Below are 26,513 nucleotides of genomic sequence, written 5' to 3' on the forward strand. Positions count from 1 at the left end.
TTTAACAACCAATTAATCATATTGCTCCAACCAGGGGGAAATGTGTTAAGGCATGATGTTTAGACAAGGCCTCTTCCCAGGCTTTGCTGTAAGCTACATTTAGCCTACAGCTCCCTTGTGAATGCTTAATACTAAAAGTTATGTTTAAAATACAGTGAGAATCATTGCAGATTAAAGGTGGTGTCTGCGATTCTAATCCAGTACGTTTTGTCAAATTCAGCGAATATCTCCCTGTGGTCCACTAGCTGTCTGTTCTCTCTGTGTAAGTGGGAAACAAACAACACAACACTACACTATTCTGTTTGTACTCGTGCACAGGACAGGGGAAAAGCCATGGGTGTATCAAGACAGGACAGAGTGCGTGTGTGTGTGTGTGTGTGTGTGTGTGTGTGTGTGTGTGTGTGTGTGTGTGTGTGTGTGTGTGTGTGTGAAAATGAGTGCATTTGTGTAAGCTGCTTTCTAAACCTCCTGCTGCCTCAGATACAGCCTATCGAAGCGTGTCAGGTTTCTAAGTGAAAGGGGTCGGGTAGCACCAGTCTGCTGTGTTGAAAAGGAAGAGAAGAACGCATGGTAAACAGGGAAAAGTAGAAAAAAAGAGTAAACAATCTGGGGTATGCAAAGAAACGGGAGAAAAAATTGACAAAAATGAGAAAAAGGTAGTGAGAAATTGTACAAACGCAATAGGGAAGATGAAGGCCACACCTGAAGAGGGGAACATTTCCTCGGTGTGGTGTACAGCTATTACACGTTTTAGGACTTGAGAGGACTGAATGGCATTCCAGCAAGGGCTGTCAGTAGTGGCCGCACCTCCATCCATCCAGACACCCAGGGACTCCATTACACCCTGATGGGCAGGGATGGAAAACCAATCGAGGGGATCTGGGGATGAGGGGGAAAGCAATGTATGGGAGCTGGGAACCACACAGACAGGCAATCTGCCATGATAAAGAGTCTCCCTTCCCTGTGCCTCCTTTCGGACCCAGCATGCCCTCCTGCATCCCCTTCAAGCCCCACTGCGCTCTACTGCAATGTCTTGGCAGCTGACCGACCCAACACCTGCCACGTTCATTCTCTCCTCGCTGTTTTCCTCCTAGGCCTCACTGTAAGCCCTGGCAGCATGTATCCATTCACATCATCACATAAAGAGCTTAAGCAGAGATGGATTTCATTGGAGGTTAAATAGATAGGAGACGTATTTGAATTGGGGTGGAATGTAAGGTATGATTTTCCTGAAGTTCAGCACATTTGTAGGTGGCTCTGGATTTGTTGCTGTTCTCAGGGAATGTTAAAGACTTCAAGGTTAGCTGCAGTGTACTTAACCTCCCCTCTGACAGCCTGTGCTAGACATACCTGTTAGTGCAGTGGGGGTGGTATGATAAATTCATTAGGGCCGGCTAATACATATATTTATATAGCTATAGCAAATCTACGCTGTGAAAGCACGGCAATCAATCTCACTGAAGATTGTATGCCTCACAATGGGGCTCGGATAGAGGATTTGTGTATTTATTGATCCTTACTGAAGGCTTGGCTGGCTTTCTTTTACTTACTCCTTGTGTCTGATCTTTGCTTTGACTACTGGGAAAACACATGTGCCTTATTACATATGTTTCTGCTCTTTAATGTGTTATTTTCCACAGTTTAATATCTGATATATTCAGTGTCATTTCATTTTAAATGTATTGTTTATTATTGAGCACGTGAGGATGTTTTCAGAAATATAGGGCAGTCTATTCTTTTGGACTGTAATACATTTTCTATTGTTTTAACTAGTCCAGCAAGATATATGATTGAGTTTAAGATGCTTATTTAGAGCTTTAAGAATGTTTGAGATTTTTCACATCCACATTGGGGGAGTGGTGTAGAAAGATTTAGCATCTTTTACACACAGGACAATGCATCAGGACACTGATTCTCCACATGCATACATGTTTATGGCCCAGCAGTGGAATATCCTTGACTGGTCAGGTTAGTCCCGTGCCCTTTGTTCAGTCAGGCAATGACCACAAATGATATAACAGAAATAAATAAATATGCTACCTTTATTTACTTATTTGAGTATAGGTTTGATAGTCAAAGTCTGTTCACCTGAAATGGATGCAACTACCCTCAAAGTAGAGTACCTAGCCAATTCTACCAATAATGATATATGGAACAGTGCTTAAAAGGTTGTTTTAGATGTGTTTGAATTTTCTAGCTGAGTGGAATGAACAGGGAATGTTCTACTTGTTTGGTCATTGTATTAACATCACTAATGATGGCTTCTCATTTTTTTTGTCACAAATGCTGTAATATATTTATGTGTGTGTGTAACAGTATTTCAGCTTGGGCTGTTATACTGAAGATTTCTGTAACAAGGGCTTGTTCGTGTGGGTGGAACAAAAAATGGGTTTTTAGATCTATTCTTGTACTCTACATGAGCTTCAGTCCCTCAGTCACTGACAATATGTGTACTCTGAATATGCACATTGCCACAGACCTCTGGGTTATCCTTGCTTATAATTTATAATTACAGAATAAACCGATTTCTACAAAGCTATTCTTTCTTCTGGCTGTCTGCTTGCATTCTACTATTTTTATTCTGCAGTTCAAACTCACAATTTCTCTTGTTATGATCTCTTTTACAGTTTTCCTGTCTGCATAATTTAAACATTACCATCAATGCAAAATGTCAATCATCTGCAAATGATTAAAATGCAGGTAGTCTGACATCAGCCTCTCTGTGCAGGTGCCCTATGTCAAGGTGGCTCCAGAGGACATTCTGAAGGTTCAGTTCCCCCGGTTCACCACTCTGGACCTGAGGCCAACCAACACCGACATCAGCCTAGCTGTGGCTGGCCTTCTCACCTTCTTTAACAGCACCACCGCCTGCCTCATCTGTGCACAGGCTGACTGTGAGTACAGCATTCACACCCTCTCGACAAAATACACAAACATGCACACCTGGGGAGAATCTGCCAACAAAGTGCAAACATTTTTGTTTAATATCTGCTATACTTTAACACGTGTTAGCGCACATAAGCTTCTCGCATGCACGCCAACTGTGTTCTGACGACAGATGCGTTGCTTATCAACATCTCACCCTGTGACACGCTCCCTTCTGAAGCAGCTGCTGCACTCCACAGCTAAAACTCCCTTACAGTGACGTCACATGCCCAACATCTGCATCCTAAAATAAATCTACTGCAGAATCCTATATAATCATCCTAGTCCAATTACAATAATGATATAGCATGGTACACTGTGTCATGGATAATCTGTATTCAACCTTCCATCTGAGTGTGATATCTGCAAGACTGTGTGCACTCTTAAAACACAGCCTGCTGATGATCAAAACACATCTTTAAGACAGACAAAAAAGGCTTAGGATGGAGTTTGCAGCTGTATCCACCAGTGATTTGACCCCCTCCTTGTCAAAGGCACTCGTTAGATTCTAAAGATACTAAACAGACTGACCTTAAAAAAGCTTGAAAATCTCCTCAAGGGAAGTTATTTTCGTAAATAGAGAGGAAGATTAAATCATAGCCTGTTCCCACCCTCTTGCAGTCCAGCAAGCAGTAATTACAACTCACTAGACAAAGGCACCGTGACCCTGAGTAGCACCCACTAACCTTTTTCCTAATCAGCACAAGGCTTTGAAGAAATGAAATAGGCTTGAGACATCAACCATGTGTCAGACATCCCAGAGATGGCAATGAGCCACTGTGAACCGCCCACCCCGCCTATCTCAATTCTCTGTTCTTCTGCCTTTCAACTTCCTCTTTGACTGTCTCTTGGTCTTTACTTTGGAGTCTCTTTTCATTCATACCTTTTAAGATGAGATTTTTCATTTTAAAGTTTTGTGTATTATACCAAAACGTGTGTGTTTTTAGAGCTTTTTACGAAAAGTCAGTAAATTAATGCAAATGTAAGGCTACCTTTTTCAAAACTATTTCCCCCCACTTTTATACAATTTGCCAAAGATAGCATTTGATTATGCAGAAATTGGAAAATAATTAATTAAACTAAAAGAAAATACTGTATATCTTATCGTAGTTCAACCCAACCCCACTACCGATTATAACTGCAAGGGTAAAAAATATATCATTAGTTGTTTTTCCTTGTATGTGTTCTTGTACCTGTCAGTCACTCTTCCAATACAGGGCTCAGATCCTGGTTCTGTGACATTTATTCCACCGAGAGTTGATTAACACAGATCTGGCAAGAATAGTGATAACAAGTGAACCTTTTAGCCACCCTCTGACTTTACTATTGGCGAGTTTGGTAAAAGAAACTCATTTTAACATTACTTTTCCTCTTCCCTCTGGATGTGTGTGGGTGTGCAGGTTGGTTCTCATTCTGTGGAAAAAGGAAATGAAATGAAATGAAAAGAAATAAAATAAGTGGAGATGAGAGGTAGATAGAAGGAGAGGAGAGGAGAGGAGAGGAGAGGAGAGGAGAGGAGATATTAGAGGTGAAATTGTAGTGATTGGGGTGAGGAAAGGGTAGGGGGTAACCATGCTGGAATTATACATTGGCAACAAGAGGTAGACAGTCCAGGAAATGATGCGGCTGTAGTGATTGCACCCTCTCATGTGACCCTCAGTCATTCAATAGAAAATGCAGCAAATGGCAGCATGCCTGGACTTATGTGTGCGTGTGTGTTTGTATCAACGATCTATGTTCAGCAATAGCATCAGCTGACACCCAATTCGACTTTGGCTCAGGTTTGCTCAGCCCCACCCCTCCCCGTCAGCTCACACAGTCAGTTGGTCGGTTGGCAGCCTCCTGTCGGTGGCTCGTCCACATTTGCCGGCCTCATTAATCACCCAAGCCAGTGACAGCCTAATAGAGCGTGGCCAATTCATGAATATTTTCCAGCCATGGCTGAGGAGGCAGGAGTGGATGTGGAGCTGTGCCCAAAGGCACAGCGCACACCAGGACGAACATTAATCTAGCATAACCTCCACTATCGACGGCAGTGTATGCAGAAGCAACATCAGCAACACTGTAACTCTGGCCCACAATACTGCATTTATGGACCTGCTGGGTGGCCCCACATGTTTTGTGGCTGCAGCCTTTGGTAAATGAAAAGGGACACACTCGTCTGCATGCACACACGTACACTGTGCAAACCACACACATTCACATGCATGCTGTTCCTGCTCTCACACACACTGTGCTGCAAAAGTGCACTTTCATTAGTGAAGAGATTGGTGCAGCTGTCAGTTGCAGCCTAAAGAGAACAGCACATAAGCTGCAGTGAACGTACAGGATTTCAAAGTTCAACAAAACAGTAGGGCTCAAATGCTTGCAGGGCATTTTTCCACCTTTGATAGGCACAGTTGAAGAGCAAGGTTTTAACTTACTGTATCGGTCCACTGCAGCTACTGTAGAAAAGAACACTTTTCACTACTACTACTTCACTACGAGTTTCCACTATAACCAGCCTTATGCAAATTTGGCTTTTTTTCTGATGATGATTGCATGCTCATGTCATCTAGTAAATTACAATTCTCTATTTCTAGGGCTGACCTACTGTCTCTCCATATTTCTACGTAGTATTACCATCACTAACACTTTTAAAAATGATTTGACTCAGTTAAGTGGCATTTTGGATTTGTGGAGAGTGGCTGGAGATACAGTAGGTGCAAACGTGCAGTATTTCTTTTTGCTAAAGTAAAATGCAAAGCTTATAATTATTCTTATTATGTTTTGTTTTTTTTTGTTGAAAAATGACAAAAGGGTTAATGGTTGATTTTTTTTACCTGAAAGGAAAATGCTAATTGATGTCTTTTTCCATTCACTACTTTGCAAATAGTTAGTTAATAGTTAAATATTAGGAATTGGGCACACCAAAAAAACAAACAGCTGGTGGAGCTGATTCTCCAGTCAGGTGTCATTAAACCATTGGAGATGGACATGGTACAACAAGATAATTAAAAAAGCCCCAGTCAACCTCAATAGTGAAAAACAATGTTGAAAATATGATGGAAATGTATGGCATATATGTTTGTGTCATGTATTAATTTGAGGAATGTTCCCTCATCAGTCCACACAAATCTGATGTTTGTCGTCTGCTGGTTTTTTAGTCTCCGAAGTGGACATCTAAGTGACATGCTTCACGTACTGTACAGTGGATCATGATTTATCCGCTTTGTCTGTTTTCATTGCACTTAGCATTTTGCTTTAATCAATACACCAACTTGTAAAAACATTTTTTGCTACATTTGAGGGTTTTTTCCCTGGATTTTTGGTGTTTACACTCAACATGTCTATAAAAGCAGGATTGAAACCCACTTTGTGACATTTTGTGTTAAAATCCAGCATGGAGCTTTCATCCCTTCCTATCTCTCTCTCCCCATTATTTATTTTACTGTTATCTGTCCTTTTGAGGCAAAATAAAAAGCCGGAGACCTTTCAGATAGAAGTATTGTGACACACTCTATAGGGGACATTTTTCCAACATAACAGGTTCACCTGAACTCTGCAATCTTTGACTTTTTGCCATTTACTCAAGGCATCGACCATGGTTGTTTTTGCAATTGAGCACTTCCACTTGTCACATGGTAAGCCTACAAATGAAGCTTTCTGCAGGATAAGTCATGTGTGGTTTCCAGTGTTGTGTTTGCAGAGAGAACAGGAATGATCAGTTGGAGCACATTAGATCAGCACCCACACCACAGTGTGACAGGTGGATTGGAGACAGTTGGTGTTGATGGTTGTACTTTTATGGTTATTTAGGTTAATTGGAAGGGGAATGTGCTCAGACATAATTTGAATGTTTTGACACATGATCTTGAGCACAACATTTTAAAGTGATGCCCCAACGGTGGCAAAGTCATGAAACTAGGTCTTACTCTTTGCTCAAGGCTAAATGATGAGTCATCATAATGTACGGCTGTCATCAGAGCTTTTGGGTCTGTGTTAAAAGCTCCATCTGTGACCGAAGGTTTCATTACACATTATTCATCTACACCTGTCAAAGACTTAATATTCAGCTGCTGTATAATATTTTCAGTTTTTAAACTGCTGCTACCTCTGTGTGATGGCAGTACTTGCTTCGGGGTGTGTGTGTGTGTGTGTGTGTGTGTGTGTGAGACAGTATGTGAAAGGTAATTATCTATGCACCTGAGAGAGAGTCTGAGTCATGTGTCATCCATGCTAATGAGATAGTGTTGTAACATCTGCAGTACTTCATTGTGCACTCGGTTAGCGCAATCCACATTCTTGCCAATGCCTTCACACTATTCCACTACTCTTGAGGGGACGGTAATGTCCCTGAAACGCAGCAATGCTCCAGCAAAGGCAGGAATAGTAAACATCAGTGTTGGGAGTAACACGTTACAAAAGTGACGTAATTACAGTAATGTATTTCTTTTTGCTGTAACGCAGTAATATAACGCATTACTAATTACATTTCAGTAATATTATACCGTTACAATCTCAGTAACGCGAGTTACAACGCATTTTAACGCAACATTTAGTGGTGTTTTGTTTTTTTAAGAATTCACCAACACTGCGACACATTTCTTCACAGGAAAAAAAAAAAGCCGTGAGTTTTATTTCCTGTCGCTGTATTCGATGGTTGAGATGACTGCACAGACAGATACATTTGCGAGATGGACATTATTTTCAGGAGTTATTACGCTGCATTGAAGCGAGCTGTTCCTGTGGTCAGAGCCAGAACCAGAGACGGTAGGGACAACATCTATGTCCCAACAGGTGACGGTACGTCAGCGCGGACAGCAGTGTGTCCAAGCTGCTGTAGAAACATGTCGGGAATTAATGTTTAGGCTTGCTACACGTAAATATCATTGCATTTTATCAGCCGTGGAAAGTAACTATGCTGTACTTCAATACAACTGTAAGGTACTTTTAATTGAGTATTTTCATTTTCTCCTACTTGCCTATTGTACATTTTACTTCTCTATTTTTATAGCTTTAGTTACTTTGCATATTCATATTAATTATACATAATATTATGAATACTCTATGATGTATTAAAGTGGATAAAGAGGAGACTTTATTGATCCGGTGGTGAAATTCACAAGCTACCAAGTCAAACCTACGCTGTTATTTAGGTGAAAGTAACTCAAAAGTAATGCAAAAGTAGTGTAAAGCAATACAATTCAGAGACAGTAATATTGTAATATAACTAATTACTTTCAAATGACAGTAACTAGTAATCTATAATGTATTACATTTTGGAAGTAACTTGCCCAACAATGGTAAACATGAATGTAAACAATGCAGGATGTAACATACAAAAATTGACTTTGCAAATGATGGAAATGCATTTACAATGTTTGTTAGACCTCAAAAAAACACACGTTGTGGTTGGGGGAGTAACACTGAATGCAAAATGCATAACTTTTGTTTGTTTACAAGAAAACTACACAAGCAACTTTAAGATATTCTTTCACATTTCAGTCCAGGTTTCTGGTGGTAGCAGCAGCAGTAAAAAAAATGTTTGGTTTGCATTTGCACTAACTTTTCACAGCGCTGATACAGTTATAGAGGAGCTATCATTTTACTGTGAGGCTAATGTAAATTAGATACAATTACAAACAGTAATACCAGAGTACGTGCATGGATCGATTCCTGTCAGTCTCTTGTGTGTCTATAGTAAGTTTTAATCCCACACAGGAATGGCGGACTCCATTAGTAACAATGAAAAGTACTTTATAAAGAGGTAAATGCAAAATACCTAAACTTAATTCTAATCTTCATTATAAAACCAAGTCTTAACCCTCAAACAGTCCTTTTAAAAAAAAAAAATTAAATAATGTCCTCACTCTCAAGGTCTTAAACTTGGTCCTCATAAAGACAGAGGTACCATCACTTACATACACACACACACACACACGCACGCACACACACACACACACACACACACACACACACACACACAGTCTCAATTTATGTGTAAAAGAAGAGACACATACTTTACAGGATAACACTCACAGACACACACACACTCACACACGCAGAACTTTTCTCAGCACAGGGACCTATACAAGTCTTAAAGAACTTAACTAAAGAAGCAACATGTTTTTGTTCAGCTGCATGCTTTTCATTTGATTGAAACTGGTTCACCAGACCAAACAGTGAGGGACCAACATGGCTGCTGTAAAGCACTCTGGGGAAAAATATTCTGACTCCCTTTGAATCCTGTGCAGCCAGAACACTAAAAGATGATGAATATGAACTTTTCTTCTGTGTGTGTCACTCTATTTGTGTGTGAATGTGTGTGTGCTGTTTAGCCAGCTGCATCTAGTACAGTGTCTAATGTCATGAACAAGAAGCAGCAAGAAGCCATAGAGGGTGGATTCAGCAGGCAGGCAAGGATGGCGGTTTAGCAGAAGCTATTTCAAGATCATCAAAGTTATTCGGCGTTATACTACAGAGGAAGCTGATCTGACAGTTTGGAGACACAGCCAGGCGAGCGAGCAGCAGCCAGGAATGATGTCTCATGAGTGCACAGACACAGGTAGCCAGGTACAGGAAGGAAGACACACACACACACACACACACACACACACACACACGCACACAGTGATATACTGCCGTACAGACTGACTAAAAGACTGTCAAACACTAAGACATGATTACAAAAGCTATTAGACATGATGCTGGTGACTTGGGCAGTATAGTCACTTGTGGTAATGTGCTGTGGAGAAGCTAAAGGAGTCTGCTTGATAACTTTAGATTGCTGCAACAAAATTGGTCTCCATGTGACAGATTAACTACTCTGCTGTTGCCATGGCAAAAATCCCATAAAGAAGCTGTTGACACCAAAGTCTAGAGTGCCATTTCATTATTACTTTATAATGGTAATAGCAGGTGGAGGCTCAGCTAATGCAAGTCCTTCTCCACAAAGTTACGTCCTTCTCATATGACTCTCCTTGCCAATATCAAGAAATGTTATATGAGTATGATGAGATCTGCCAAATTGCCAAGGTGAGGCCGATGTAACTATCACAACATGCTGTGGTTTACTACTCTGAGTCTCATTTAGGTTGTATTTTTCTTACTGCATCACACCTCACAAATTAGTTTAAACTCCTATAAAGAAAATGAGTCCAATAACCTCTCAGGGTCTGCTAATACATGGATGCAGAGTGACTGGTAAAATGCTGCCGGAAGCGTTGGCCATGCTAGAGTTGGCAAATCCCACTTACCTCACTAGAGTCAAACGGTCTATTTCCATGGGATAGAATACAAGAGAAGTTGCTGAAACGTCCCTTTTGTGTTTGATGGCTTTGCAGTAATTGTAATTTAAGGTAATCAGCTCACTTGTTCTGCATGTACATGTTTTATAGATTAATTGTTGTCAAATAGAGCAAACAAATAAATAAGAGGCACATTTGTTTGTACTTGGGGACAGTGTATGCTTATTAAGTTATACTGCATTTACAATATCAACCGTCATTCTCTGAATGCACTTGACTTTCCTTAAGTTTTTGGCTCAATAGTTTATCAACTGTAAACAATTACTTAATCTCCTTTGGAGACTCTTCCCTTCATTACAAGTAACCCCTCCTCTGTGTGTGTGTTTGTATGTGTGTGTGTGTGTGTGTGTGTGTGTGTGTGTGTGTGTGTGTGTGTGTGTCTTACCGGCAGGCTTACTGAACCTGGAGCAGCTCCTCAGGCAGTTCCTCATCTCCAAGGAGACTTTGTCAGTGCGCATGCTTGACGACAGCAACGACCCGACCCCGCTCCTGAAAGAGATACGAGACGACAAGACTGCCACTATTATAGTGGATGCCAACGCCACTATGTCACATATCATTTTGGAACGGGTTAGTATGGTTCATGTGATAGCTGTGTTATTTATGCACTGATAACTTGGCTTTATTTCATATCTATAGTCTTAACTTAATACCGATACAAAATTCTCAAGATCCACATTTTTTTAACTCTCACATTTCTCAAAAGGAAAAGTGGGTGAAAAACGCCGGTGGCAAGAAGTGTTCAAGGCTAAACATAATTATATATGTGGAGAATGATTTTTTTAACTGGAAGAAGTTGGTTGGTCTTCAGTTTTGACCTGTAAAGTTAGAGGTTGTGTTCTCCACTCAGATAGTGTGCAGAACATGAAAGGGAAATGTTTTTTTTCACTCAATCAGAAGACAGATAATGTGAATTTATGCACTTTTGGCAGTTGGCACAGCTTTTAAAAGACAGGGTTACAGAGTCTACAGTCTACTCCAAAATAAAAGGCAAAGCAATTCAGGCAATATTTTCAAACAAACCTGTTACATCAAATTATATGGATAAGAGCATTAAACCAAGTTGTATTCTAATGATTCATCTTCCATAAGTGAGAATTTTGTCTACTTTCTAACACATGGTATGATGTGTATTTAATTAAACTTTCAAAAACCTTCAAAAACACCTTTTACAGAGAATTATAACTAAAATTGTAATATGCAAAGCCATAAAGTTCTAGCCTGGAAATCCGGACCCAAATCCGAACAATTAAGGGTCTGGCAATGAGTAATGAAAATGGCCCATTCTTGCCGTATCCGGTCGGCAAAACAGCAAAAACGTACTTCTTGCAAAGGAACGATTCGAGCGCCGTCTTCTGTTCCTCTTTTAGATAAAAAGCCAAGTCTAACTCGTTCACTGTAGCTGCCAAAGCCATTTCAAACAACTGGTGTTCATCCGTAGCCATCTTGCAGCGTTTACTAATGACTTCGACGTTGCAGCGCTGTCGTCATCTGTTTAGCTCGCCTCTGGCCCGCCTATATCAGATACACCGATGTGATTGGTGCAGCACAGCTACAAGGGCATAGTTAATGAGCATTATTACTGAATGCCAGAGTGACTCGCTGAGCAAATTCAAATTGTGCTCTCGCGAGAACTCTGGATTTCCAGGGTAATAAAGTTCATGGTGTGAGAAAAACAACTTCCTGACCATTTTAGTTATGCTATTTCTGTCACTAGCATAACAGTTTGACTTGTATGTAATTACTCCGCTAATGGCACATACGAACGTGATCAAAACCTTGACATAATGCTGGAGCTTCTCCTGATTGGAGACGTATGTTCATAAAGAGCCTTGAGGGCATCAGTAAAGGTGATTGTGGGAGCCGAGGAAGCGAGGGTGTTTGGCAGCAGCATATGGCCTCTTGGTAATTATTACACACCTCATTATTTCTAGAAGACGACGGATGGATGGCGGGAGTGGAGGTGACAATAACTGGAGACAGAAGGGGGTTGGAAGAAGCAGAGAGGGAGATGTTTGTCTTGCTACTCCCTCATTCTTTCTGTTATAGTCTCCCTCTCTATCTCACAGTAGTCTCAATCTCTCACCTCAATCAAGTGTTCACGCTGCCATCAGTGGTCATCCAGTCACCATGGCAACCCTGGCAACCCTGGGCCACAGAGCAGCGGGAGCCCACAGTGGGATGTCTTTCTTTCTCTCTTGCTCTGTTCCCCATCTCCCAGCGTTTCAATATGGACTTGCTCTCTTTCTCACTGTCTGTTTTCCTCACCTCCCTCCTTGTGTGGTCTCGTACACCCATCCCTCTATCTCTCACTCTTTTGTCTCCTTTATACATCTTTATGTCTGTCCCTCTGTCTGTCAAGAGACAATCCTGCAGCACGTGGTGGAAAGTTGGCAGTCCCGGCTCTCATGTGGCGTGCCTAGTTGCCAAACATATCAAAGCTGTGCGCCGGCATATATGCCATTCTCAGATGATGATAAGAGTGCCCAGCTTGTCTAAAGGGACAGAATCGTCCTTTGTCGTAAAAGACATTTTCCCTTATTTGTCTGTTTACATCTTACATCAAACCCTCGTCAGACAAAGGTCTCACTCTCTGAGGTTTTAGCATTCAGAGGGGTTTAGGTCAGCAGTGTTAGCATTCTGAATGTAATCTCATTCAGTCAGCCCTCCACTGTTGTGCACAGCTATACAGAACCAGAGTGGGATAGATAGTGAGCCCAGTATATGGCGGCAGTGCAAACCGTGTGCACTCTGACCAAAAGCTGCAGTAGAACAACAAGGAAATTAAAAAGAAAAAAGTAGGGGCAAAAATAACAGGGGGCTTATTTGGAATTCAGTTAAAGGAAACCAAAAGGATATTTTTCATCGGCTGCATGTTTTGGACGTAGGCAGCAAAAAAGGCGATTCAGGTGATAAAGTCAGTTTCTTTTGGGTTAGGTATTAAAGGCACAGGTCACCCAAGGAAAAGATGCAGTGTTTGAAATATTACTTGCCGCATGAAGACTCTGTTAAAGGGGAAAACTCTCCACCAATTTGTGCCGTTAGCTAGCTTGAATGCTGTGTGTAACTCCAGGGCAGATGCTAACAAACAATCTCCCTGAAGCATAATAATTACACTGCATTGTCATCATGCTATCAGTTTCAAAGTAATAATGCTCTTACTATACTCAAAGGAGAACACTTTGTAAAGATGACATGAGAGGTCATTCAGAGTGTAATAATGAAATTTATAGTTGGATGTTTTTGCTATATGAGGAGTGCCTTTCTACATCTTCCTGTTTTATTACCCGTGCCCCTGCATAACACTGTTGAATGAACATTCAACAACTGAATGACATACACTTCTAATGGCACACAAACACCCACACAGAGGCTACACTGTTGCAGATGTGACAGCTAAATAACTGTTATTGATAACTGATGCCACACAACCTTAGAATAATATTAGTTTAAAAGCTATCTATTATCGAAATATGTAAATTTCAGTGCAGCCAGGTGGAGAAGATACTCTCTCAGTAGCGTCTCAGAAGAGGCATGAGGGTTAATTCATTCAAGGATCTCACTCAGGGTTAAATGATGATTTGTGTAAAAATGTTCTTGGACGAAAAGGAACTTCTTTGAAACTGTTTGGTTTGATATATGCAATATAACTTGATATTTATTGATTTTAATCATAATGTGCATCGCAGCGTATAGCTCGATGGTTTTCTTTTTTGCTAATGACTTTAATGAAATGAAACTACGAAAAGTTCACCCTGTCCTTCCCGACTGCTCCTCACTGTGACTTTGATTTAATCAAATGGTAAGACAGTGTCGAGCAGCATACTAATGCACCTCAGAAATTAATTGCTCCATTGAGAGCCATCGTCAGATAAGAATGTGTCTGGTCTTATCAAGATGTGGATTTGATCTGTCTGCTGCAGAGTGGAGCTTGAGTTACACTGAATCACTGACCGCTCACCTCTCTCCCCGCCCCTTTATTCTTGACTCTCTGCTTTTTCTTTCGTTCTCCCCCTCCCTCCTCTGTTACTCTGAACTCTATCTTAACATTGTTTTGTTCAAACTACAATCCTCGAACTTCTGTTTTGAACCTTCTTTCTGTTACATTTTGCTTTATCTTTCCCCTTCTGTCCCTCTTGTCTTTTGTTCTGCAGGCATCAGAGCTGGGGATGCTGTCAGTCTACTACACTTACATCTTCACCTCTCTGGTAAGGAAACGGGAGAAGGTGTGGGTATTTAGAGCCAATATAGATTTTACACCTGCAGGAGCACATCAGTAGTCTAATGCTGTACTCCTGCAGTGTATTAAAATAGTTTACTTTAATTGAATGAATGATTGAATGGATAGAGTTAAGCAGACAGGAGCTAAGACAGAGGACTTATAGCATAGCTTAATTATAGCATAGCCGATTTTCTCCCTCACTGCATGTGATTGCAAATTAGAAACATACTGAGTGTGGTGGCTCTAATGGCTCAAGTCGCTGCTTGTTTGACCTCGTTGGTTGAAGTGCACGTCTGGACCAAACGAATACATAATAATGACTATTATAATTGCTAAGTACTATTGTTGTTGCTGTTGTTGCTGCTGCAGTTTTTGTTATAATTATGATTGTGGAAAACCTGCCAAGTTACCATTATATAAGTGATGAAGTCATCGTCCTCAGAGTCAACATTCATTTCTGTCAATGAATTAGTTGACGAGGAGATCCACATTCTTTCTTTCTTTCTGTATTCATTTCTGTAAGAATTAACTCAACATACATTTCTTAAGATTATTTTGCAGGTGATTTACTCAGCAGTTATCAAGGTTTGCATGTTCGCCTGCAAACTAAGCTTATACTATATAAGGTTTCGTTCTTAATTGATTCTCATTGCTCAGTTAATTAGCATAGTTTCTTGCATCTGTTAGCCCTGGAGCCTTAACATTAACCTTAACATTTAGGGAATTTTTAATCAGTTCTATAATGCCCAGAATCAGTTTCAAACTGATTTAATCACATTGCATTACATATTGTGGAGTGCACAGTTTAAAGCTAATTGGCAACTGTGATTGGTTAAACTGTTTACAGTGACAAGTCCCCAAGAGAGGTGACAGAGGCAGATAGAGAAAGTTCAAAGCTAAATCATCATGAGTGAAATATCTAACAGCTACTTCTGTACACAAAAGTTACCTCTGCAACTTTTGTTGGACGTGTTTTTTGTGGACCGTAAAGCTGTTATTTGGTTTAATAAATGCTGCATTAATTATATTTTGTAGATTAAGAGTGTTTTACATATTATTTTGTACTGGGCTAACATTAGGATGCAAATCGGGGACAGAGCAGTTTATAAGGAGTTACTGCCTCTCAAAATGGCTGCGCATATCCATGCCGTCAGTAATGGGATTGACCCCAAATTTGAGAGTAATGATGTTTAGGCACATACTGTAGAGGCTAAGGGATCAGTGAGAGTTATTGTAAGATTATAAAGATATTGTGGCTTGGAGAAAATTAAATACAATAGTAAACTTACCAGATAGCTGCTCCCTAATGGAAATTAATGAGGTTCGAAACACTTTGCTCTAATAGCGCTGTAGAGATGATTCATATCAAGCTGATTTATGACTCATTAAGAAAGGGCTGCTGCCATCTTCATGTTTTCCTCCACAGCCCTTGACATAGTCACTTCTCCTCTTGAATCTCTCTTTTCTCTTCTCCCTTTCTTTAACCTTCTTGTCATTGCTTTTTCTTTGTGTCTACAACTCCCTCGTCACTCTGCTCTGGTGTCTGCTGGAGGGCACAGCATAGCACACTGATTCATTGTAGATACTAGATGATGACCATACATGCCCCCTCCCACTACCATCACCACCATTTTCTTAAAATCCTGCCATTGCTCAGTGACGGCATCGTTAATAGCTTCAGCTAACACCATTAAAATGGTCGGCAGTGAGCCCCCGGCAACCTGGGACATAATGCTGAAGCTGTAAGTGGAAAAATAGAAGCGCTGCTGTTTCCTTAGTTGTTGTAATAAGTGATTCATCCTATTTATTGTGTTTTTAAGTGGCTCTGCTACTTGTGCATCACCTTCACCACACACATTTACATCCATTCTCCCAGACACAAAAGAGGATATGAACAAGTTTCATCATTTTTTCTCTTAGACTTCAGTTCATTGTGCACCCATTTTATAGACTCACTGTAACTTTGATAGTAGATCTCTGAAAATGGCCACAATACATTGAATTATTGGGTCACTTTTTGATCCTCTTATTAAAGTACACTTCTCATTTTATGAGACTGTCCTGTCCAGAATAATGACAGCATCGGCCATTTATTCAAAGGCCTTCAAACAACTTAGAACATTCAGTGCCAAAGAGGGGCGTAATGTGCTGTTGTCATAGCGATGTGAAAAGTTAAGTTAGACTGGAGTTTACTTGAGACTGGAATTTACACCCCAGTCAAAGTGGTTTCCTTTAACTATGACAGTGATCTTTCCATAAGCTTCACGCAGTTGTCTAATGTCTACCATACCTTAACCACAAGTCACTATTTGCATGGACACATTTTATCAGTTGTAGCTTGCTACATGATTAAGCTAACACGATATAGTGCTGAAAGACTGAGGCTGAGGCTAAGGCCATGTCCACACATACCAAAACACGTTACCCGTTTTCCCTGGCATTGTTTCAAGAAAATGTGCGTCCAAACGGATCCATTTGTAAGCGACTCAACACACTACTTCATATTCCAGGCCTATAGGTGGCACTCTGTCTGCTACAGAAATTCACCAAAATGGAGGAGGAAGAGGCAGAGCATGCGCATAAAGCTTGCGCGCTGTATACAAACAGACAGTAGAAGAAGAAACCAAACACAAGAAGAAGATGACGAAAATGGCTAGTGCAAGGAAACCAGAGTCATTTGTGTGGACCGATAGTGAATTGTTGTTGTTGTTGTTGTTGTTATGAGACGTTGCGGGATAAGAGGTCAAAGGCTAGAGGTCGAGGGGTGTGGCGATGACATCATCAATACTCCAGTATGCGGCTTCGCCGTCCAAACGAAGCCGCAAGGGCGGCGTTTTCAAATTTCTCACCCTGGGACCAGGTTTCAAAAAAGTGCGTCTTCAGGCGGTGCGTTTACAGAATTTGTTTGGACGATCGGCCAAAACGATGCAAAACATGTACGTTTATACCAAAAAGCGTTTCCGTGTGGATGGTCCCTAAAGCTGCATGTCCCAGACAAAAACACTTGAACTTGAAAAAAAATAATACTTTGGAGAATTTTTTGGATATGGATGAAACCGAGTTACAACCACAATGTAAGAACCTCTGCTGTCGCGCTTGTACTGTTGTTTTTTTTATGGGAGCTGTTAAGCAAGTTAAACGCTGTTTAGCTTTGTTAACATCACAAAGGTTTCAACTTCTTATAGCAACTGAAATGCTGAAGAAATACTTACAGAAACTTTCATTTAAGTTTGAGATATAATCTGATTGAAGTATTCATTATTTAATTAATCTCAACACCTTTCTTGAACCACAGACATACAGGAAACATGATAGATGGTAAAGATGATTGTAAGGTCACTGATCTCTCTGTGTTCGGTGCGCATGTCTGTGCTCTTAATGATAGGTGTTAGAGTCCAGATACTTCCATTATGTCAGGGAGAAAATAACATTTCTGAAGTCGCAGAAAAGCCGCAGTAATCTGATCTGTAATTGCCTGATGTGTTTTCACAGTGTATTGTCTTTAGGAGCCAGTGCTGAATGTTTTCTTCAAGGTAAATGTCCGTGCTTTGACATCAGTTTGACTTTTTTAAGCTTCACAGAGTTTCTGCATTGGGACAGCTTCCCATTGCCATGGATAATTGAAGTGTTTTTTTCAGGTAGGAAGCAACCAGCTTTTCAGAATAGCAATTGCTATGTTCCCTCCCAGGAACTTACTCAAGTTATTTATCCTTTTTCTCAAGCAGTTTAGTGTTTAACGCGATATACTTTTGAAGGACAGTAGGTGGTATTCATAATTTCTATGATATTATACTATACTATAGACATTGTGAAAACAGTGAGTGAGACAGAGCACATGAAGCTCAGAGGTGCAATTCTTCACGCTGCTGTCCCCGGAGACTTATTATTTGCTAGTGCCACAAAGTTCAAGGCTGACGATGTTTTCTTGTTAGCTTACATAAATCAGAATTCTGCTGTCTATAATTTAAACGAGTGTTTGTGGAAGTTTGCCTACCACAGCCTCATTAATATACAGAATTGATACCAACACGAAGATAATTCACTTGCAGATCTTCTTACGTCTGTTATCATTTAAAAAACTGTTACTTGTAGCAATTTAGGAAATGGCAATCGAGTCTGTGAGCAGTAGGTTTGACCGTCTGATGTCACCTTATTTATTAAACTCATACAGGTAATAAAAGGTACAGTTTGAGGTTCAGATTAGAGTCACTGACCATCGAAAACTATGAGTGAAAACATTCACTGTGTATTCTGATCAAAGGAGCATCTAATCCATCTAAATTGGTGTTAGGAGATTTCAGTTTGACTGTGGTTATAATTATACATGATGGAGCAAGTGAGAGTTAATCAGAGGGTTTGCAGTTTTTTGTTAATTTTGGAAAAGTATATACTGTGGTCAATGCTGATTTGGAATTGGCTTGTATGGCATGCATGATATTGGTGGCAAATCTGACCTCTCATAACCTTGTGTTTGAGTATTTTGGCCTGAATACTGATAAATAGATTCAAGATGTCAAATGTTTTACCAGAAGAAACAAAACATAAGTTAACGAGGTTAGTCACTGAATGCAGTCACCTCACATTAGCTGAAAATAACACTGGCAAAAAATGGTTTGATGTACTGTTAACTAAATGCCAACAGCTCACCAAGCTCATGTGGGACGGTCATTCTGTAAAACATTAGCTAGTTGATTCAATCAGGCGGATCACTGGGTTGTACCTTTTGTGAATACTTTGTCCTGCAGCTTTGCTCATATTGTCACTTTTCTTGTTTAATTGTTTTGTGAAAATGCAAGCAGTGTGTCTCTCTGTGCCCATTCTTGGGATGTACCCAAGTTACGCGAGTGTATAATTTAGATAAAATGTGAATAAAGCACATTGATGTCACAGTACTATCTTTCAAGAAGAACTTTTGTTTTGCATATATACGCTATACTGTATATTTGTGATATAAATACAATGACATGCTAGCACAATCAGCTGAAATACATATAAAATGCATAGAAAATGCATAAAACTAGCTTTAACCTGATATAAGATATGTTTCATGTCATCCCTCTTTCTCTCTCTCTCTCTCACCCAGCTCACCTAGCCAATGAAGCAAAGAAAATAAATAACTTCAGAATAGTCTGGATAGGATCAAAGCACTTCCACAACAGATTAAAAACACTTAAGAAAAGGCAAAACATGTCAGACAAGACATTTGCTTCACAAATAATGACACATTTAACAGTTTCTGGTCAGACCAAAGGCTTCAGAAACAGTTTAGAAGATCAAACAAACATACAGTCTACCTTTTTGAATAATTGCTCAAGAATTTAAGATGTAACTAGTAATAATAAATCTTGCATTACTACTAAAAGTGATGATACATATATGGGTTTCTTAAAAGGGCCATGTAAAATATATTATGTATGTATTAACATATAACATACTCATGATTCTCTTATGAAAATATCCACGTTAAATATCCATGTTATTGCAAGTGTTATACAACACCTTTGCAATTTGTAATCTTGCTTTGAAATTCCACAATTACCTTTTTTATGGCTTATAAACATTCAATTATCTTATATATTCCATTCTTTCTGTATCTTCCCTCTCCTCCCTCACCCTCTCTCCCTTGTCTTCCCCTGTTTTCTCCAACCATTCCTTTCTTCTGTCTTCCTCCTCTGCTGACACTTCTTTTATCTCTGGTCCTGACATCCCTGACTAACGATCTGCCAAACTGCTCCCCTGCCTAATCTGTTTCCCCTGAATCATCTCAAGACGCTCATCAACGTCCTCATGCAGCTACCTGTCTTGAGTCGGGGCTTTTGTCATGCCCACTTATGGATTTGACTGCTTTCACCCTTCATTTTGGTTGTGTTTGTTTATTCTGTTATATGTTGATGTTATTAATCTGGTGTGAGAAGCTAGCCACCATAGCCAAGCAGAATTATTGCACTGCATTCTAGTGACTGCGGTCTCATGTTTCAAACTGTGTAATATACGATTCAAGTACAGCATGGCTATATCAGTTGTTTGCATTCTCTCTCTCATGCTCCCCTTAATTTATACAGGTTGTATATGTTTGTCTTTGTTCAACAGTCCATTGGTTACTAAGGTCTCTATGTAGAAGATAGATGTGAAAGAATAGCCATCCATAGACCATTACTAGAGCTAATGATCTTTAGTGGATGTTGCCTGGGGCAAAGAGAGATATATATATATTTTTTTTTGTTCCTTTCCCTTCGTTACAAGCCATACAATTCAAATAGGTGCTTCTCGTAGCGATCTCTGAAACCTGCTACTGTTTGTGTTCCCTGCTACATTATTTCTGCTCTCTGATGTCCAAGGCCCTGGTCTTGGGTAATGTAATGCTTAATCTAGAAACAAGTGTTGCCTTTAGTTGATGGTGCAGATCAGAATTAGACAAGCAGGTGATGGGGAGGAAAAGGAGCACTCAGGCATCACTCTGATTGTATCAAAAATTGTTTCTTTTATTCCATGTGAGAAAGCTTCCAGCGCCGGTTTATTTTCCTCTCTCCCCATTAAGCCCATTTAATACCAGCCGTTATTATCCTGGGCTTTAATTGCAAGATCTAATAGAAATCTCGGCCCTTGGGTCACATGAACAGAGAGATTAAAACAAAAACATGCTTCATAGAAGAGCACTGAAACTGAACAGCTCCACAGGGCTTCTCTCTGTAAAGTAGCCGACATCATGCAGCTCCTTTAGTTTTAACTTAATGTTACACTCAGACGAGAGCCACACACACATATACTCGTCTGATGGATGCATACACACAAACAATCAAAACAAATAGAACACACACAATCACATAGGCACCCACACAGGTTAGCACTCAGTCCCTGCTCCATGGCTTCCATCTAAGTGATTTGTATCCCGCGATCCAAGCTACTCAGCAGGATTGGATAAATCACATGAGGTTGGTAGTGACTCATATGTTGACGGGATGCCTAATGTCATTTGAAGGTTAGGTGAGCACGGGATCGGGCCTAGCAACGCCTCGCATGGCACATTATCATTTTGTGATGTCATTTGGAATCTTGATGAAAGTGTGGAGGCTCGATCTTTCTTGCATCCACACAAAAACATTCAAAAACATGCTTTGACACACAGTGCCGGCTGACATATTATCCCTCTCTGCAAAGCGGGGCAAAGTGAAGGCCCCACACACACACACACACACACACACACACACACACACACACACACACACCTCTGTCTGTTTGTTTTGTTCTTCATGTTCCATTTCCCCTCCACACACCCGTGATCCCTCTTGTCACTGCAGTCATTGTCATGCATTTGTGCCTGAAGAGCTGCCAGCACTTCCTGACTGTTTTACACACACACACACACACACACACACACACACACACACACACACACACATATGAATGATAAAACTTCACTTCAAACTTCAATGAACAAACTCATGTACATGCTCACACACACAACATCTCCATCGTCCCTCCCTCCCACTCACACATACATACATACAGTTATATAATATCTGCCTGCTTATCTACCTGCCTGTCTGTTTGCTTCCTGGATATGAGCTGTGTATTTTTTGTCTTCTGGTGTCAGAAACCAGAACGGTGCTACAGAAACAGGCTGCACACTGTATTCACATTTCATTGCAGCACAAGTCCTCATGCAAACACACACACACACACACACACACACACACACACACACACTCATACAAAAAACACATTCATTTAAACTCCTCTTTCTTTTTCTCGGTTCATATTAGTCTGAGCTGATTGGCAGGTTTGTATAAAAGGCTGATGAGGGGAGTTAGGTTTTACTTCTGAAGCATGGCTGATGCTGTTATTCACTTGTTAATCCCTATTCTTTCCCAGACACTGCCGTGCTCCCCACCATTTGTTCTTGGCCAGTTGGGGTTCCGGGCCCGACATGCTCCATGCTTCTAATTATTCCTCCCAACACTGTGAAATGATAAAATGCTTTATAATTGAATGTGCCACTGAAGAACAGAGGAAATGCCTGCCTCCCCGACCTGCACAAACATCTTTTTAAAATGTTCTTTCTCTCCCTTATTCCAAATATTTCACTGATTTTGAGAAGGTTGCTTCACCCTCTGTCACTCTGTTCTAGTAAAGAATAAATAGTAGTTGCTGTCTGCCCTTGTCCTTGTAATTTTTCATCTTAACTGCTACCTCTGTCCTTACTGCCAAAACCTGCAACCTGCCTCTCTCTCTCTGTCTTTCCCTCTTAGTGTCTCTCTCTCACTCTGTATTTCTTTTGGGTGTGCCTGGCCTTGATAACAATATTGTCTAGGTGATACAAAATTCAATTTCACAAGTTTATTGTTCTGGTAAGGTTTCTTGTCCCATATCTGTAAAAGTGAATGAATGGAGGGAACATCCCTTAAAAAAAAACAAACTCCAAATCAGCCTCACCCCCCTTCTCTACAAGATTTATAAATCCCCCCCCAAAAAGTCGTGTCAGTCAAACTGCTTTAGAGGGCAGCCACTGTGACTGTGAAAATGATTGGGATTTAATTAATTCCCCTTCACGGCTTATGTAAAGTTCATATTTCCCTGTTTAGACACAGAGTTTGAGAATCAATCAACTGAGTAATAGAAAAGGTAATAGGCTACGTGGATGGTGACAACAGAGAGCTGCATCCAGCCAGAATATAAACTGTCATTATTATGTCACAACAAGTGTGTTTCACCAAATAATGTCTGCTTGCTACTCATTTGTAATGCAAATATGTCAACTTATTTAGCTAAGAATTACATTTATTGTGTTGGTGCTGTAGAGCAGTATGAATACTTGTTGCCATAAACACATAACATAAGCTAGTCCCCAGGTGGAAGGACGACTGCTTTTGAGGCTGTAAATTGATGCATTCCTACTATACACCAAATGTTAGTTTCTGATTTAGCCATTTCAAAGTCTCTTCAAGTGTTTTTTCTAGGATTTTTTTCTTGAAGTGCGTGAGTTTTATTTTGCGCTGCCGGAAGATATTTAGCCCGTCCGCTGACATGAGAAGGGATTTAGATGCGTATTTGTACACAGTTGTTGTTGTTATTGTTGTTGTACACAGAATTTCTACACTTACATACAACGCATGCAGCTTGAATTGCAATGTTCATGCAGTTTTCCATACCGGCATCATGTGGTACCGGGAGTTTTATCTGTTTATCTGTTCGTTCATGTGGTTTATTCAGTATTGTTGCAGTTTCCACATGTGAAAAGAGCTTGAAAACAATTCTGGTGGGAGAATATAAATACTTCTGTGATATGAAGGCTGAGTAAGACGCTCCATTGACACTTCCAAACAGTTCATTATGCTCCATATCAGATTGCACAGACGATTAATAATCTGAGTCTCAGTCATGTCTTAATCATTTCATTATTGCCTTATATTGAAGACAATCTACTTGATTAAAACATCATCTCTTTATTGTAGGGTAAGTAAGGTTATGATGATGTATTATTGCTGGTTTTGTAGAGGACCATCCATGCAGGCATCCGCTTCAGTCCCCTTTTCATCACTGATTGAACATATTGATATTCCAGATCAGTAAAAATCAAAAGGCTTGACAAGTCTATTTCCACTGTTTAAACTCAAAGCAAATTAATGTAAATATTTAATAAGTAGTTCCCTTAGTTCTTTTAAAAAAAAAAAAAAAAACTTCTTTCACAAAAAGGGAAATGTCACTTTTACGTCTTGTGCTCTAACTTACTTTCTAAAAGAAAAGAATGGCAAGGGCATTGGTATGCACATCAGTGTCCATGAAGGGCATTCATAAATCATTTATGTCTAATTTTGAGGGTTAACAGGTTGGGACGTGAGGTCTCTTCATGTTCAAAACATATATTGATTGGGATTCATAAAGGGAACTTGTGTGATAGAAAGCATTCTGATTTTTAATAAGCACTGACATTAATGGAAACCAAAGCCAGCCTACAAAGACAGAAAAAACATTTTAATGTTGAGCAGTTTTTGGCTGCCTTATAATAATGGAGATGCTGGAGTCTGTGTGAGAGACTGCCAACAATCTGGCATGTTCAATATGTGAATCAGGGCCTCCTTGCCTTATCACCCAAAACATAACTTCCCAACGATATTAAAACACACTCTGAGAAGGCTTGTTTACCATAAAAGTATAAGACTTGAAGTTCCCCGGTCTCTTTTTATCTTTACAGATTAGCCAGACGGCAGCTGGATGTTTGTGTAAATGAAGACAATTTAGTGTAGTGTTCCACCCCCCAGACTCAGACCTGTGTATGTGTGAGGAGTTCTGGCGTATTGATTACTCTGTGTCAGCCCTATTGCCACGAGCTCTGCCTCTGAGCCCCATGTCTGTATTACTCAGTGTTGACAATTGTATTACAGCCTATTGTCTTCCAAATCCCAGGGCTTGAGTCACAGCTTACTGTAGGGTCTTCTTTGGAAAGTTAAAATTGCTTGCTGGCTTCATACCTGACTTCCTTTCTATGCTCTATAACTTTCTTCCTGACATCATCCTACAATCCAACCTGGCTGCCACTGTCATTCCTCCCTTCCATTTCACATTTTCTTTTCTCATCTCTTTACAGCTTACCTACTTTATTTCCACGTCTTTATCAAAAACCATTAATGCATGCTTTGTTAATAGTGCTTCGATTAAGTGGGAATTTCTCACTATTACACTACTTAAATCCCAGGATCTTTGTGGCTTGCGAGAACGCAGATGCGCCTGTGTGTGTGGATGCACTGCTTAACACTAATGAGCTTGTTCATTTCTAATAACTAAAATATATCTAATTTTTTTTAACTGAGCATTTTCCTTCACTGTTAAATACTTTTCAGCTATAACTCAACACCAGAAAGCCCAAGTGGCTATTGGCCAGTGACCCCACTTACCCTGATGTCACGCCTCTTTAACTTACCATCACAGTGTGCTTAATTCAAGTGTGTATGTTCATGTGTTTTTAAATCCAAATGTGCTGTTGTATTCTAACACATTCAGCACCTACCAGAAAGTCATTAGTGGTATTTGGAGCAAATATCATGTCCATCTCTTTGCAGTTTTAATCAGCCTGATGGAGGTTTCATTTTGATGAAGCACGTAAATGTAATTGTATTCTGCTTATCACTCAGCCAGACAAGAAATCCAGACAGGAAGTTCAATACACGATTGAGCCAAGCTGATCGTGTCCAATGAAGATTAGCGAAGGAAACAAGTTGTTTGCCTCTATGCAGTTTCTCTTTGGTGTTCTGTCATACAGGCAGGTGAGGTCTGTTATTAAGTCATAATACTTGAATTAGATGATTTAGAATATTTGGACACTGAGACCTCAATTAACTTTGCATTATGTTAATGATGAAGCACCTAAGGGTGACTCTAAAGTTCTTCTTCCTAATGTTCTGTGCTGCAGATGATTTGAGAATCAAACTTACTTTATCTGTGTTGCTATCACAATATGATTTCCTAAACCAGATGGCTGTAATTTCAGTTTTTCAGCCGTTTATGCGTACTGTATGCGTAACGGCTTTCATTCCCATCACAATGCAGAACACCCTGCTGATCCAATTAAATTGGTTGCAGAATTGGCTAAATTTGTGCCTGGTCTGAGAGCAGCACAAAGAATTTGTAAGATAGCACTCACACTTATATTCCTTTCCAAACAAAATGGAACAAATGAAGATAAAAAGCGAGGCTCACTGAGACAATAAACCAAGTAAATCAAAGGCATTTTCAAACAGCACTTTACGTCGCTGGCCACTGAGGACAGAAAACAGCTAAACAGGATTACTAAGATATCCTCCATTAAAATATGATGAAGCAGAAAACGCTCTTTCAAAATGAAATCTGAATGGGGCAGCAGAATCTCCATCTTTTTGGTACAAAAGACCACAGTGAGCCCCTGTCACCATCTATTCCCCAACTGCAGAGCTGAGCCAGCAAGGCTAAATCACCTTTGCTAGTCAGCATAGATTAAATGTGGTTTGAGTTTGTTTTGATCAGGGAGCTCAAAGCTGCTTTCCCTTTGCATCTCTCTTATACTAACATAAAAATAAAAGTAAATGTCATATTAAATTATAGCA

At 40.1% G+C, this 26,513-nt stretch overlaps 1 protein-coding gene across 4 annotated transcripts in view; it reads left to right on the plus strand.

Annotated features, from left to right (window-relative positions):
* Positions 1-26,513, plus strand: part of grik4 (glutamate receptor, ionotropic, kainate 4) — a 315,022-nt gene that overhangs the window by 231,483 nt on the left and 57,026 nt on the right. For 3 of the 4 annotated variants that reach the window (XM_031297041.2, XM_031297042.2, XM_036001715.1), the window contains 3 exons: positions 2,729-2,894; positions 10,606-10,784; positions 14,369-14,422. In XM_031297041.2, coding sequence (XP_031152901.1) covers positions 2,729-2,894; positions 10,606-10,784; positions 14,369-14,422 — 399 coding nt within the window. Of the gene's footprint in view, positions 1-2,728; positions 2,895-9,292; positions 9,481-10,605; positions 10,785-14,368; positions 14,423-26,513 lie in introns of those variants that run through there. The other variant, XM_031297043.2, reaches the window with a different exon arrangement.

Source organism: Sander lucioperca, chromosome 5, assembly GCF_008315115.2.
Source record: "Sander lucioperca isolate FBNREF2018 chromosome 5, SLUC_FBN_1.2, whole genome shotgun sequence".
NCBI classification, from domain to species: Eukaryota; Metazoa; Chordata; class Actinopteri; order Perciformes; family Percidae; genus Sander; species Sander lucioperca.